Source organism: Pipra filicauda, unplaced genomic scaffold (genome assembly GCF_003945595.2).
Source record: "Pipra filicauda isolate LSUMZ 115617 unplaced genomic scaffold, ASM394559v2 scaffold428_size586839_pilon, whole genome shotgun sequence".
Taxonomy (NCBI): Eukaryota; Metazoa; Chordata; class Aves; order Passeriformes; family Pipridae; genus Pipra; species Pipra filicauda.
The window spans coordinates 546897-563049 of record NW_024104563.1 but is presented as its reverse complement, the minus strand read 5'-3'; the positions used below and the strand labels follow the sequence as shown (position 1 = coordinate 563049).

The window sequence follows — 16153 nt, the reverse complement described above, 5'->3', positions numbered from 1 at the left end:
AACCTGGAGTGTAACTCCTGTCCTTTGGCTTATTTCCCTTGATCTGAGCCGGGGTCGCTCCCTGGGCTTGAGTCTTACAAGGCAGCAGAGACCCCCAAAACCTGGGGCCTTCTGGGGTCTCCCAAATCCAAACCCCACACACCAGGGTCTCCCCAAACCCATGCACTGGGGTCCCCCAAGCCTTAAACCAGCCCCCAAACCTATACAACAGGGTCTCTCCATCCTTGTCTCCAAGGCAAAGGGGTCTGGGTGTGTGTGTGGGGGTCCATATTCCCCCATGTCCAGCCTGTGCCAGCCCCTTGGAGGGGTTTGGACACAGATGAGTTCCATGGGATGGTGGCACAGCAGCAGGGACAGAGTCACAGCCATCCAAACCTGTGAGCCCAGGTGGTCTCACTCCAAGCCCTGTCCTGAGCCTTCCCACAACTCGTCACATGCCACCAGCCCCCAAAGCCCCTCACAAAGGACTCACCAGCCAAAGCTGCCCATTCCTGGTCCCACCTGGGCACCTGGTGGCACTGGGGAATCAGAGGTGCCCTGATGCCACCCCAAGCTCCCAGCCCATCACTCACCTCCTCTGGAACCCGTGCTGGGAAGGGTTTTGTGCCGGAGCTGGGGGAGGACGGCAGCGGGACCGAGGAGAAGCGATTTTTCCCATCGGAAGGAGCTGAGGTTTTCCAGGCCTGCCCTGGCTGTCCCCTCCCAGGCCCCTCTGTCCCCCAAGACCACCAGCTGGGTCAGGGATGGGGCCCACGTGTCCCCAGCTGGCAGAGAGGGGCGGGACAACAGCGACGCACAGGCGAGCTGTATTCCCAGAGCTGTGTTTATAAATGTCACATTTACATAGACCCTACAAAAACTGCTGGCAAGTGAGGTGGGAATGCATGTCCCATGGGATTTCCCTGCCTGGATCTGCCTGGGATGAGCCTCATCTCTCAGGGACCAGGGGACATCTGGGGGGGGGACACACAGGGAGCTGCTGCAACAGCTCCTGCTTCCCATCCTCGTATTCCACACCCCGGCTCTGGGCAGAGGGTAAAGTGAGGCAGGTGGGTACTGACCCCCCAGCATTGGCCTGAGCCCCCACAGGGTTTTCAGGGGTCTGGATGTTCCCTGTGGAGTCACCAGGTCCTGGTGACACGTGTGACCCAAGCAGGTGGCTCCTATTCCAGCCCAGGCTGGGGGAGACGACACAAGGCTGTGACAGTGACACCTCCGTGTCCCTCATGGAGGGAGGGCTCAGGCCACTCCAGAACCACAGAAAGTCCCAGTCCTGAGCTGGAAGGATGGATGCTGTGCCCAGGGGACAAAGGGTGGCTCTGAGGACAGGGAGAGCCAGGTGCCAGCATGGGATGGTGGATCAGAGGGGTGGAGGGTGGGAATGATCCCCAGATGTCTCTATTCCAGCCTCTAGCTCAGAAAGGGATGGGCTGAGGTGGAAAAGGCTCCAGAGGATGCCAGTGGCATCACCTGCTCACCACTGGAATATCCTCCTGTGTGGGTGACCCTTCCTCTGGCTGGAGATGGGAATCTGTCTCCATGGAGTTGGACACCCCAGAAGGACCCCGGTGACCCCTCACCAGTTCCACACACCCCTATGGAGCTGGGTGCCCTGACCAGTCCCCAGCAGCTCCTCTCCTTGTGAGGACCCCACTGCCCATCACCCCCTGTCCACAGGAAGGTCCCCACAGCCCCAGTGCCCACCCTGCCACAATTTTGGGAGGAGCCAGGCTCTTCCTCTTCCCTGGAGCCCCAAACTCACCCATGAAGAAGGTGATAAACCAGGTGGCCCATGGATCCTGGCTGGACCCAGAGCTCTTGGTCTGTCCTTGCCAGAGCCACTGGTGCCTTTGGCCACCACCTTGGTGGGGACATCTGTCTCCCCAGCTGCCACCATCCCAAACCGGGGTCAGGCCTCGGCAGAACCTTACCAGGGACACCCCTGGGTGGGCACAGAGCAGGAGTTGGTGGGGGGGGACAGTGGGTGCAGTGGCAGCTCTTGATGGCCTGTGACCTGATCTGGGTGTCCTTGTCCCCTCCTGGGAGGTGGTGGCTGAGGGGACAGAGAGGTGCTGGGAGTGAGGGGGCCTCACACCGGTGTCAGGCCACATTGGTGTGGGGGCTGCAAGGACCCTGCCAGGCTGTGGCCCCTGGGCAGGGGCTGGCAGGGGACCTGGTGCCACACATGCCAGTGGCTGGATTTGGACACAGGGTGCTGAAGAACCTCCATGGGCAGGGGTTGGGTGGGTGACAGTCATGGTGTGGGGCCACTGGGGCTATGCCAGGGCCACCTCCCTGCCTCATGAGGGGTGTCCTGGCCAGTGGCTTGGTCTGGGACGAATTGCTGGTCATGGGGGTGACTGAGTGGCCACCTGTCATGGCCAGCTGCTGGCCCGCCCATCCTGGCACTGAGGGTCCTCTGAAGGGCCACCAGCACCACCAGGCACATCACACCCCACAGCTCCACCCAGCTGGGGGAGGGGATGGGGAGGCCTGGAGGTCCCCTGGGTGTGGGGGTTCCCCCTGCAGGGCTGGAGGTCCCCCAGGCAGCAGGGGATTGGGGACCACGGGGTTTCCCAGGTGTGACAGCCACAGCAGGTCCCCAATGTTCCCAGGGAGTGACAGCATCCTGCTCGCAGAGCAAAGAGCCAGCACGGTAGGATGTCACCAAGGGCAGTGTGGTGTCACCAAGGGTGGCATGACAGCCCCATGACACTGACAGGGACAATTTGTCCCTGTCCTTCACTGGGTACTGGGTGACAAGCAGTCAGGAGCCACCCTGGAGGGGACAGAGCCACTGTCACCTCCCCAACCCCTCTGGTCCCTCCAGCTGAGCATCCCTGAACAATAAACCATGAGGTCTGCTGATGGACATTCCAGCCTGGATCCCAGAACCCCTTCAGGCTCCTCTCCCAGCTGCAGCAAATCCGGGGACATCCTTGGGGACATCCCCCCAGTCCCCTCCCTGTCACTCCCCCATGAGCTCCTTGAGTTCCAAGTCTTCTCCAGCTTCCAAAGCTCAACACCCCCCGAGGACGGAGATCCCCCACCTTGGGGACCTTAATTTGGTTTAGGAAGGTGGCAAGGACAGAGGACAGCATGGCAGGGCCACGGGCCACCACTGCATGGGCCACCTTGGTCCCAGGGGACAGCAAAGGCTCCACGGCAACAACGGTCACAACAGCTCCATCACCCGCCTGTCACCACCCGGGGGGGACAGTGGTGACATGTCACGCCATGTCATGGCACGGCCACCGGGCCAGGGAGGGGACACAGGGCTGGGGGAGCCTGGCAGGAACCACGACGGGGTGGGGACAGCAGGAAGGGCGACAGCGCTGCCACCACGGGGGTGACCGAGCCGGGGGTGCCACCAAGCCCAGAACCACCACACCCCTGAGCAGGGGGGACCGTCCCCTCCTGCCTCAGTGTCCCCACGAGCTCCCAGCCCCCCCGGGGGAGGCGAGCGATTGCCAAGCAGGCCGGGCAGCGAGCGGGGAAGGATTTATTGACTCACGGCTCGGGGTACATCACAGTTTGAGCTCCCTCCCCGCCTCCGGAGGGGGCGTCGCCTTGGACTTCCCGGGCAAAAGTGCGCGGAGAGGCTTCACAGTTTGATCCCTTCGGGAAAGCAGAACCGAGGCAGTGACAAATGGCAAACGCTACGTCGTATGAAAAAATAATACAAACTCTTCTCTTTAAATATCTTACAGAAAAATGAACCTGAATAAAGAGCATGAAAAGCACCGCGTGGCGCAGCCCCCGAGCCCCGCCCCGAGCCCCCGCGGGCCGAGGGGACCCAGGCGAGCCCTGCATCCCACCCGGGCATCCCACCCGGCGCTGCCCCCGGGCGTGCACGCGGGGCAGGGGGGCGTGGGGGCGGCGGGGACCGCTACGTGCCTGTCCCCACGCCACGGGAGTGTCCCCCCACACGGACCCCTCGCTCGGCAGCCCCCCCGGGACCGGGGTGCCAGCGGGAGCAGCGTGAGAGGCCGGCCGAGGGCGTTGCTACGAGGGTGCCCTGGGGGGGCAAGGCCCTGGGGGGGCCGTGGACCCCCTCCCGAGGGAGCCGGGGGTCCCTCCTGTGTCGCAGTGCAAGTTCACGGAAAGCCAAGGCACCGCCGCGAGGCCGCGGCTCTGTCCGGGGGGTCGTGCGGGGCAGCCCCCGGTGTGCAAAGGGGAGGTGAGCCGGGGCGGGGGGACACGGGGACACCCGGACGGTCCCCGGGGGCAGAGCTACGGCGTGGGGGGTGCCCAGGGCCATGCGGCCCCGGGGAGAGCCGGCTCCCCGGGGCGGTGGGGGCAGCGGGGCGGGCGGCCCGTGAGGGGAGGGGGGGGGGGGGGGGGGGGGGATGCATCCAGGGAGCCCCGGGGGTCCAGCCCCGGGGGTGGGGTGGGGGCAGCCCCAGGAGGTGCTGGCGGCGGGTGCAGCTCCTTCTCCCGCCGCTCCGGAGGGGTGTTGGTGGGCGGGTGGGTGGGGGTCTATCGGGGGGGCGCAGGGACCCCGCCCTCCCCCCGCCGGTGCGTCTCCCCGAAGGCTCGGTCCAGCTGCTCCAGTTGGGAGCTCAGCGGCAGGTGGATCTCCAGGTGCATGCGGAGGGTCTCCAGCCACTGCTCCAGCTTGGCGAAGGACGGCCTGGGCGACAAGGGGGGACAACTTGGCAGCTCCACTCGCCCCGTCCCCACCCCGTGCCCCCGGGGTCCCCAGGGGGGTCTGCGGCCCCTCACCGCTTCTCGGGGTCCAGGTCGCAGCAGGTGACGGCGATGGGGAAGAAGCTGGGGGGGCAGGCGGGGGGGCAGTAGCGCTCCAGGAAGCCCCTGACGTTGAGGCCGAAGTCGGTGGTGCGGGGCAGGTAATCGGGGTCGGCGCTCACCCGGCCGATGATCTGGGGGCGAAGGGAGGGAGGAGGGGGCTCAGCCCCAAGGGGAGACCCCAAGCCCAAAGGGGACCCTCCAATCCCCAAAGGAGAACCCCAAACACAATGAGGACCCACGGCCAAGGGAGGACCCCAAACACAATGAGGACCCCAACCCAGAGGGGCAGACCCTAACAGGGAGACCCCAAACCCAAGTGGGGAGGCTCCAACCCCAAGGGAGGGCTACATGCCCAAGAGGAGGAACCCAAGCACAATGAGGACCCCACCCCTAAAGAGGAGATCCCAAGCCCTAAAGGGAATATGTCCAAGCCCCAAAGGTGATGCCAAACACAACAGGGAGACCCCAAGAGGGAGACCCCAAGCCCAAGGCAGGACTCCAAGCCCAAGAGGGGGAACCCAAGCATAATGAGGACCCCAACTCCAAGAGGGAAATCCCAATCCTGGATAGGGGGCACTCTAAACATAACCCTAAACATAACAAAGACTCTGACCCCAAGGGGGACCCCAAACACAATGAGGACCCCAACCCCAAGCACACTGAGGATCTCAATTCCCAGAGGGACACCCCAATCCCAGGGGGAGAGAACCCAGACCCAGTGAGCACCCCAAGCCCAAGGGAGGACACTCCAATCCCAAAGGGGAGACTCTAAACACCCCAACCCAAAGGGGACACCCCAACCCCAAAGGGGACACCCCAACCACGGGGGCAGGTTAACCCAAACACATTGAGGACCCCAGCCCCAGTGGAAGACCCCAGCCCCAGGAGTCCTTGCCTCACACAGGACGATGCCAAAGGAGAAGATGTCCACCTTCTCGTCGTAGCTCCTCCCTGTGGGGACACACAGGTCAGGCCACACCACGCACGGCCCGTCCCTGCCCCACCAACAGTCCCTGCCTGGGGACAGAGCCCTGGCTGGCCACGCTGCCCCTCACCATTGATCATCTCGGGGGCCATCCAGTAGGGGTTCCCCACCACTGTGTATCGCTTCTTGCGGTCCGGTTTCTTCAGGTTCTTGAGATGTTCGGGCTGGTTCTTCTCGTCCACCATCAGCCTCGCCAGCCCAAAGTCAGCCACCACCACACTCTTGTTCTGGGGGGGTGGAGAGGGGGTGAGGCACAGGGGAGCCACACAGGGGGCTGAGACCCCCCCCGGGCCAGGGCAGGGACACGGCCGGGGTGGGACTCACCTCCCGCACGAGGCAGTTGTGGGAGTTGAGGTCACGGTGGATGATGTTCATGGAGTGGAGGTAGGCCTGGGGGAAGGACAGGCTGAGACTGGGGGCACCCCCACACCACAGAACCCCCCCGCCCACCAGCATCCATCCCATCCACTCATCCCACAGGGACACCCACCCACCCCACAGTGACACCCACTCCCCCCACAATGACACCCACCCACCCCACAGTGACACCCACCCCACAGTGACACCCACCATGCCGGCAGCGATGTCCTTGGCGAAGCTGACCCGCTGGCTCCAGGGGTAGTGGCTGTCCTGGGGAGCAGGAGGAAGGATTTGCCACAGAACAGAAAAGGAGAGGGGTCCCCCAGCCCCACTGTGGGGTGGTGAGGGCCAACCTGTCCCCCCAGTGCTCACCATGCTCTTGATGAGGCCCCTCAAGGTGCCCCCCTTGATGTACTCCGTGATGAAGTTGAGCCTCTTCTCCTTGTACAGCACCCCGATGAACTTGAGCACGTTGGGGTGCTCCAGGCAGCGCATCACCTTCACCTGCAGGAGACCCCCCACACCCCCCGTGTCCGTGACACCCCGAGGCACCCACACCCACCTGGGCAGACCCCCTGCTGCGGGCAGGGCTGCACCCACAGTGCCGGGACACCCCATTCCACGTGCTGTGCCCAGACCCACGTCAGGTGGGGGACAGGATGGGACAGCCCCACCCCTCCTGTCCCCCCAAACCAGGGGGGTTAAAGGGAAGGGGAGTTAAGGAAAGGGAGGTTATGGAAAGGGGACACTCACCTCTTTGAGGAAGGTCCTCTGTGTCTCCTCGTCGAAGCGGATCAGCTCCTTCATGACCATCACCTCGCCCGTCTCCCGATGGGTCACCTGGGAGCGCAGAGACTGAGCCACCCCCACCTCTGGGGACACCACCCCCCTCTACCCCAGGGAGCCCAGACCCCCACGCTTGTGCCACGAGTCCCACCTTGATGGCCTGGCCGAAGCAGCCCTTGCCCAGCACCTCCCCGTGGATGAGGTCGGAGGGGCGGAAGATGCGGTGGGCGCGGGACACGACGCGCAGGGACTCGGAGCGCCCGATGTCCTTGCGCTGGGACGCGGGGGAGCCCACGGAGCCCGAGCCAGGGGACTTGTCCGTGCTGCAGCTCCTCCTGTGGGACGGACGGACAGAGGGTCAGCCCCCAGGAGGGACGCCAAGGGGAGAGGGGCCGAGGCGGTGGCCTTACGTGACAGCGCGCTGGCGCATGGCCGCGGGCTCCGGGGGGGCCGGGGAGCGCAGGGGGCTGCACGGGGCAGGCAGGGGGCTCCCGGCCAGCCCCGGCTCCCGGGCAAGGGGCTCGTGGGGGTCGTGCTCGATGGTCAGCTGGAGCAGGCGGCTGGTCTCCTGGATCAGCAGGTCGATCTGGGGGTAGGAAAGGACAGTGGGGTCGTTTTGGGGCCATGCCAAGGAGGGGGGGCTGGTTGGGGGGCATCCCGGGGGGGATGTACCTCGTCCAGGGGGACGTGGCCGATGGGGGTGCCATTGATCTCCAGGATGCGGTCGCCCACGTGGATGGAGTTCTTCATGTCAGGGCTGATGCAGTCTGGGTCCACCCTGGGGGCCCAGCAGGAAGCAGGGTCAGACCCCCAAGAGTGTGCTGGGACACTGCCCACGGGGTCGCCTCCCTGACATCCTCACTGGTGGAGATGTGCTGGGGACACTGCCCATGGAATCACCTCCTGACACTGTCACCACTGAGGATGTGCTGGGATACTGCCCATGTCCCCCCCACCAGTCAGTGGGGAGGGGACAGGCTGGCACAGCCCCTGCGAGTCATCTCCGGGGACACACAGTCACTGCACCCACGAGCCACCCCTGCAAGATGGGGATGTGGAGGTAAGATACCCACAGGCCACCCACTGTTGGTCAGGGACATGCAGGCATGATGCCCTTGTTGGATGGGGACACGCAGTCATGGCACCCACGGGTCACCCTTGCCGGATGGGGACATGCTGTCATGACACCCACGAGTCACCCTTTGGGATGGGGACACACAGTCATGGTCCCCACGAGTCACCTCTGCTAGATGGGGACACGCAGGCACAGGTCCCTCCTCCTGGACAGGGACATGCTGGCACAGTGCCCACGAGCCACCTCAACCACATGGGGATGTGCCAGCCTGGTACCCAGGGGCACTGCCAGCATGTCACCCCCCAGCCACACTGATGGCCTGGGACAAATCAGCGTGGATCCCACAACACCCCCCTGCAGCTGGGGACGTGCCATGCTGGCCAATGAGGACCCCATCCCTCCTCCTCCCACCCCAGAAGGTGTCCCTGGGGTGGATCCCAGCAGCAGAAGGGACACGGGATGGCCCAGCCCTGGGGCGGGGCGGGTGGCAGAGGGGACAGGGACGCACTCTCGGACACGGACGGTGCGGGGGTGCTCAGTGCCACAGCCCTGGTCGATGGACACGGAGAAGCCGCGTTTTCCGTCGGAGCAGGCGGGGATGGAGACGAGCGTGACGGTGTGTGGGATGCGGGAAGCCGGGGAATCCGGCAGGATCTGCTCGATCACCGGCGTCACCACCATCTGGTAATAGCAGTGCCCGCTGCGGGGACAAGGGGAGAGAAGGGTGGGCGGGGGGTGCCAGGGGATGCAGTCCCCACCCTCCCACGCGGGCTGGCACATACCAGTAGAGCTTGGAGCGCTCCACCAGCGCGTAGGTGTCCCCGTCCCCGATGAACGTGCGGCAGTTGAGGCAGCTGAAGCACTCGGGGTGGTACTTCTGCTCCCCAGCCACCTGTGGGCAGATGCCATCAGCCCCGGGACCCCCGTGTCCGGGGCACCGAGGGTGAGTGACGGGGTTTGCGTGGTGCTGGGAGCACCCACGGGTGCACCGGGCACAACGGAAGGGCGGGCAGGGTGGTGGGGACAGAGGTGCCACCAGGCTGGGAACGACTGCAGGGACATTCTCCCACCACCCTGAGCCTCCCTCAGTCCCACCTAAAGTGCAAACCCCCAAAGCCCAACCCGTGCTGGGGGTCTGCACTCCCTCCCCACCTCACCCTTTTCCAGGAGCTCAGCTGTGGGTCAGGGCTCCGTGTCCCACCCCAGGGACCCCCAGGGACCCCCCGGTGCTCACCATGACCAGCCCCTTGGTGATGTGCTCGGAGCAGCCGTGGCACAGCTCCCCAAAGCGTGCCCAGTAATCCTTCTTGCAGTACAGCCGCCCATCCTTCTCGTAGTACTGGTGGGACAGGGAGGCCCCGCACTCGCAGCACCTGCGCCAGGGACAGGGACACCCTTGTCACCCGTCCCCATTGTCACCCCAGGGCACAGCCAGTGCTCCTCCACCCCATGGATCTCTGGACAAGCTGCTTCCCCTGTTTCCTACCCCACTGCATCCGTGTGCCACCTTCCCCAGGGTGGCAGCAGGGGATTCCAGGGGTGACAGTGCAGGCTGGTGCTGCAGGAACATCTGGGGACACCAAGCTGGGACAGACATGGGGCAGGGAGGTGACAGCCTGGCATGGACATGCCAGCCTGGGCATGGACACACAGAGGGATGTGCCAGACCAGTCACAGACATGCCACCCTGGTGACAGACGTGCCAGCCTGGCACAGACACACAGAGGGATGTGCCAGCCTGGTCATGGACAGAGAAGACATCCCACCCTGGTGACAGATACACAGAAGGACATGTCTCTCTATGTATGGCTACGGTGACATGCCAGCCTGGCACAGACACACAGAAGGATGTGACAGGCTGGTCACGGACAGAGGGACATCCCACCCTGGTGCCACCCTGGTCACAGATGTGCCAGCCTGTCCATGGTCACACAAGGGGGATCCTGCCCATGGATCTGTCACCCTGGTCACAGTCAGAGGGACGTGTCTCCTTGGTCACAAACCCCCAACCAGAGGGACACGCCATCCTTGGGGGTGCAGTGCCCCAGGGGATGCAGGGGTTGGGGATGTGCTCGGGGGCTGCCAGGGGGTGACAGGGCTGTGCCACAGGAGGGGGCACCCAGGGGTATGGGGGGCTGTCAGGTTTGGGGTGCACAGGCAGGTACAGGGGTGCTGTGTCAGGGGCAGGAGCGGGGCAGGGGGTACTAGAGGGGACTGGGGTGGGGAGGTGTGGGGGATGCAGGGGGGTGCTATAGGGGATTTGCTGTATGGGGGTGCTGTGGGAGGGGTGCAGGGGGGCTGCACTGGGGAGTTCCCATAGGGGATGCAGGGGGGTATGGTTGCAGGGTGCAGGAGGGGCACTATAGGGGATGTGCTGTAGGGGTGCAGGGGGGCTGCAAGTGTAGAGTTCCCATATGGGATATGGGGGTGGGTTGTTGGAGGGGTACAGACAAGGTGCAGGACAGATGCTATAGGGGATTTGCTGTAGGGGGTTGCTTTAGGGGACCAGGAGGGTTGCAGGTGGGGAGTTCCTATAAGGGGGAAGAGTGATCGTGGGGTTGCAGAAGGGGTGCAGGGGGTGCTGTAGGGGATTTGCTATAGGGGATTTGCTGCAGGGGGGATGTAGAGGGGATGCTATAGGGGGGATGCAGAGGGCATGCTACAGGGGATTTGCTGTAGGGGTGATGCAGAGGGGATGCTGTAGGGGATTTGCTGTAGGGATTTGCTGGGGGGGATGCAGAGAGGATTCTATATGGGATTTGCTGTAGTGGGGTATGCAGAGGGGATGCTATAGGGGATGTGCTGTAGGGGATGTGCTGTAGGGGGGATGCAGAGGGGATGCTATAGGGGATGTGCTATAGGGGATGTCCTGTAGGGGGGATGCAGAGGGGATGCTATAGGGGATGTGCTATAGGGGATGTCCTGTAGGGGGGATGCAGAGGGGGTGCTATAGGGGATGTGCTGTAGGGGGGATGCAGAGGGGATGCTATAGGGGATGTGCTATAGGGGATGTGCTGTAAGGGATGTGCTGTAGGGGGGATGCAGAGGGGATGCTATAGGGGATGTACTGTAGGGGATGTGCTATAGGGGATGTGCTGTAGGGGGGATGCAGAGGGGATGCTATAGGGGATGTGCTGTAGGGGGGATGCAGAGGGGTGCTGTAGGGGATTTGCTGTAGGTGTGGGGGTTGCTGCAGGACACGCTGCAGGAGGTGTTGGGGGGTGCCCGGGGAGTGTCGCAGTCCCCCCCTCCAGCCGTGGGCGCGCAGGTGAAACACCAACCAGCGGTGACGTCACGGCGAGGAGTTTCCCCACCCCATGACGTCACCGCGCGAGGACTCCCCCGCCCGATGGCGCAGCACGAACCATCCCCTGGGCTGGGGGCGGGGATGGGGACGGGGACGGGGAGGAGGGGGAGGAAGGGGAGCAGCGCGAGGAGGAGGAGGAGGAGGAGGAGGGGGAGGAGGAGGAGGAGGAGGAGGAGGAGGAGGGAGAAGGCTCCCCAGCGCTGCCGGAAGCCGCTCACCCGAGGCGGGGGGGCCGGATCCAGCTGCGGCCCCGCAGTGGCTTCGCTGGGGCCGACGGCCCAAGGAGGGGGGAATGGGGGGCACAGGCTGAGACCCCCAGGGGTCCATGGGGTGAAAATCCGTCCTGACCCGATCCCACTCCCACTCCCATCCCCATCCCCACTCCCACTCACTTGGCTCCAGCGCTCAGGACGCGGCTCTTCCTCAGCACCGCCGCCAGCATCCTCCCCCGGGGACAGGGGGGACACCCCGGGCACACCCCGGGCACCCCCAGCCCCACGGGGAACCCCGGCAGGTCCCGGCCACCCCCTGCGACCCCCGAGCCGGGACTTTCCTCCTTGTCCTCCTCGGGGCTCCCACGGCTGGAGCTGCCGGGAGGGCTCGAGTGAAAGAGGAAACAGGGAGGGAGGGGGGCGGGTGACATCAGCCACGCGCACCCTGTCACCGGCCAGGAGGGGACAGCGCCGGGGACAGGCAGCAGGGCCCCCCGCCAGGCCGGGCATTGCCCGGGGCACCCACCGCGGGTGCCAGGATGCACAGCCACGCTTCGGGTGCGTGTGACACCGTGACAGCCTCACACCCGGCTGTGCCACCACCAGAGCCGGGGGGGGGGGGGGGGAGTCATTGTCCCTGATCCCGGTATCCCTGAGGCCATCCCAGTGTCCTTAAGGCCATCCATGCTGGTGTCCACTACACCACCCATCCTGATGTCCCTGATGCCATCCTGATGTCCCTGATGCCATCCCGGTGCCCCTGAGGCCATCCCAGTGTCCCTGATGCCTTGCATTCCAGTGTCCATGACACCACCCATCCTGATATCCCCGATGCCATCCTGGTGTCCCTGATGCCATCTCGATGTCCCTAAGGCCATCCATTCCAGTGTCCATCACACCACCCATCCTGATGCCCCCATCTCGGTGTCCCCAGTGCCATCCCGGGGTCCCGCTGCCACCCCTCCCGGTGTCCCCGCTGTCCCCCGGCGGGTCCCACCTGAAGCAGTCCGAGTGCCAGTCTGCCTTCAGCGCCTGCAGGTACTGCCCATCGTAGATGCCCTGCCCACAGCTCGCACACACCGGCAGGTCGGTCCCTGTGGCAGGGGGGCACACGAGGGGACAGGGCTGTCACCCCACAGCAGCACCCGGGATTAGCTCCCTCTGCCCCGGGGTGATGAACTCCAACCCTCCATCCCCCAACCCCATCGATCCCAGGACAGGTCAAGGTCGTGGCACTGATGTCCCCAGGGGTGGGATGGGGGGCACATGATGAGGGGCAGGAGGGGTGGCGGGGAGTGGCAGGGGGACAGGGGTGCAGGGACGGGGACAGGGGGATGCAGGGGAGCAGGACAGGGCAGAGGGTGCAGGGTGGGTACAGGGGGCTGAAGGAATGTAGGGGGGGTGCAGAGAGGGGTACAGGGGGCAGGATGGGTGCAGAGAGTGTAGGGGGGGTGAAGGGGTGCAGGATAGGTGCAGAGAGGGGGACAGGGAGGATGGGGGGGTTCAAGGTATAGCAGGGGATGAATGGGGGGACACAAGGAATGCAAAGTGGGTGCTGGGGGATGAATGGGGGGACACAGGGGGTGCAGGGTGGTTGCTGGGGGATGAATGGGGGGACACAGCGGGTGCAAAGTGGGTGCTGGGGGATGAATGGGGGGACACAGGGGGTGCAAAGTGGGTGCTGGGGGATGAATGGGGGGACACAGGGGGTGCAGGGTGGGTGCTAAGGGGTGCAGGGTGCATGGGGGGACACGGAGATGTGCAGGGTGGGGGACTGGAGGATGGATAAAGGGTGCAGGGGCGCACAGGGGGTCCCTGGGGGGATGTGGAGGTGCGGGGAGGGACACAGAGGGGTGCAGAGTGACTGCAGAGGTCCTGGGGGTGCAAGTTCTTGGGGGGTGTGGGGAGACATGAGGGGGCCCTGGGGTGCAGAGTGGAAGGAAGGCAGAGCAAGGGAGGGATGCAAAGGGTTTGTGGCGTGCAGGAGGGATGTGGGATGCAGTAGGTTTGTGGGGTGCAGGCAGGGATGTGCAGGTACAGGGAGGGATGCAGAGGGTTTGTAGGGTGCAGGAGGGATGTGGGATGCAGGGAGGGATGCAGGGGGTTTGTGGGGTGCAGGCAGGGATGCAGGCTGGAGGGGATGTGGGGATGCAGGGTTTTGGGGGTGCAGTAGGGGCACAGGGGTGTGCAGGGGGAGATGTGGGGTGCAGGAAAGGGGATGTAGGGGGTGCAGGAGGGGCTGCAGGCTGTACAGGGGTGCAGAGGGAGATGTGGGGGTTCACGAGGATGGGATCCAGGCTGGAGAAGGGTACACAGGGGGAAACTGCTGGACAATGGGTATAGGGGGAGATTTGGGAGTGCAGAGGGGATGCAGCCTGAACAGAAGGTGCAGGGGGGATACAGGGGTGCAAGGGGGATCCCGACTAGAAAAGAGATGCAGGGGAGGATGCAGGGGGTGATGTGGACTGGATGAGGGGTGCAGGGGATGATTCATGGGTGCAGGGGGGACGCAGAGTGGCTGGGGAGGGCAGAGGACATGTGGGGGTTACAGGGGGGATGTCAGGGAGCAGGATGGGGGTCTCAGAGGAGGATGTAGGGATGCTGGGGGGATGCAGGCTGGATGGTGGGTGCAGGGGGGATATGGGGGTGCAAGAGGATGCAGGCCAGAAGAGGGATGCAGGGGGGATGCAGGGGGTGATGCGGGCTGGATGGGGAGTGCAGGAGGGAGATACAGGGTGAGCAGGGGGTGTAAGGGGAGTTTTGGGGATGTAAGGGGGATGCTGGCCGGTCGGGGACCGCGGGGGACATGTGGAGGATGCAGGGGGGGATGTAAAGGCGCAGGATGGGGGTTGCAGAGGAGGATGTAGGGATGCGGGAGGGATGCGGGGGGATGCAGAGGGGATGCGGGGCGGATGCGGGGCGGACGCGGGGGGTCCGCAGGCCGGCCGGCGGGCGCTGTGGAGCCGGGTTGGGGGGGGTCTCGGTGCCCCAGCGGCGGCGGAAGCGCTGAGTCAGGCGGGGATGGGAGGGGGGCTCGGGGGGTCACGCACCTTCGTCCTCTCCCATAGGCTCGTCCCTCCAGGTGCAGCACAGCAGCATCAACCTCATGCAGCCGCGCTGCCCGGCGCCGCGCCGGGCCCTGCCGCTCCCGCGCCCCTGTCCCTCTGTCCCTGCCCGTGTCCCCCTGTCCCGGTCGGGCCCCCCCGGCCCTGCTGCGGCTCCGCGGGCGGGACCGCGGCGGGAGCACCGCGCCGGCGCGGCCGAGAGGGGCGGGGCCTGGGCGCGGGGGGCGTGGCCACGGGGGGCAATGGGCGGGGCCTGAGGGACGCGGGCCGGGCCGGGCCCGGGGCGTGGGTTGGGAGTGGTCGGAGGGGGCGTGGTCGAGATTGGGGCGTGGTCAGGTTGGACGGGCGTGGTCAGGAGTGTGGGCGGGGCTCGCGGGTGCGGGTTGGGAGCAGGGGGTGTCCGGGGCCTCCGGGACCTGCGGGCTGTCACTGTGGGCAGGGCACGGGTGTCCCCACCCACCGCTGGCCGTCATGGATGTCCTCACCCGCCGTAGTGTCCCCAACTACCCTGGTCCACCCATCCCTGGCCGGCACGGGTGTCCCCAAATACCCCGGGCCAGTCCCGTGGGCAGGGTATGGGTGTCCCCCCACCCACCCCTGGCCATCATGGGTGTCCCAACCCGCTGTGGTGCCCCCAACTATCTCCAGCCAGGATACAGGTGTCCCCACCCACCCCTGGCCATCAGAGGTGTCCCCATATGCCATGGTGTCCCCGACTACCCCCAGCCAGCTCCATGGGCAGGGCACGGGTGTCCTCACCCATCCCTGGCCATCATGAGTGCCCCCAACTACCCCAGGCCACCCCCCTGGGCAAGGCATAGGTGTCCCCACCTGCCATGGTGTCCCCAGTTACCCTGGGACAGGGTAAAGGTGTTCCCCCCACCCATCCCTGATCAGTACAGGTGTCCCCACACACCCCAGCTGTCACTGTGATCAGGGCACGGGTGTCCCCATCTACCCTGGGCTGTCAGTGTGGGGTGTGACACAGGTGTCCCTCTCATTCACTGTGTTGTCACCATGGAACAGGGCATGGACGTCCCCCTGTGCCCCCAGGCCACCACCATGGGGCAGGGCACAGAGCTCATGCTGTGTCCGTGGGTTGGCACCGCCGGGCAAGACGTGGATGCCCCTTTTATTCCATGTACTGTCACCCTGGGATAGTGCCTGGGTGTATTTGCCATGCTCTGGGCTGGCACCATGGCCATCCCCTTTGGCCCTCAGGCTGTGATCCTAGGGAAGGCAGGGGCCTCCTCCTGAGTTCCCAGACATCCTGAGTCCTTCTGAGTTCCCTGAGCATCCTCCTTGTCCCCCAGGCCACTGCCCTAAGACAAGGCATAGGTGTTCCCCTCACCCCCAGGATAGGGCATGGACCTCCCCCTGGGTTCCTGGGGGACCTATCTCTGTGGGATAGGCCATGGCCACCCCAACCATCCCTGGGGCTGGCACTGTGGGACAGGGCAGGGGCAGCCCCGGGGTGCCCAGGCTGTCCCCTCACCTTGTGGCCCAGAGCTGTGACAGCACAATGCCATGCCAAGGACCCAGTGTGTCCCCAGGCTTGTGCAGAGCCATGGGCACAAGACCGGGGGCAGTGACATGGGCTGGATTCCTCCA

At 65.2% G+C, this 16153-nt stretch overlaps 1 protein-coding gene across 2 annotated transcripts; it reads right to left on the bottom strand.

The window, feature by feature from the left end:
* Positions 1 to 4334: 4334 nt before the first annotated feature.
* On the bottom strand, positions 4335 to 14703 carry LIMK1 (LIM domain kinase 1). 2 transcript variants are annotated; one of them, XM_027729279.2, is made up of 16 exons: positions 14528 to 14703; positions 12475 to 12571; positions 9193 to 9331; positions 8741 to 8850; positions 8467 to 8658; positions 7556 to 7661; positions 7294 to 7469; positions 7035 to 7218; positions 6851 to 6937; positions 6470 to 6601; positions 6308 to 6367; positions 6062 to 6127; positions 5808 to 5964; positions 5648 to 5703; positions 4726 to 4883; positions 4335 to 4633 (listed from the first exon to the last, which is right to left on the bottom strand). In XM_027729279.2, exons 1-16 carry the CDS (start codon positions 14583 to 14585, stop codon positions 4480 to 4482), a joined length of 1932 nt encoding a protein of 643 aa, XP_027585080.1. In that variant the 5' UTR covers positions 14586 to 14703; the 3' UTR covers positions 4335 to 4479. The 2 variants fall into 2 exon arrangements, with proteins under 2 accessions (XP_027585080.1, XP_027585079.1); XM_027729278.2 differs by lacking the exons at positions 12475 to 12571; positions 14528 to 14703 and adding an exon at positions 11658 to 12466.
* Between the last annotated feature and the right edge of the window lie 1450 nt (positions 14704 to 16153).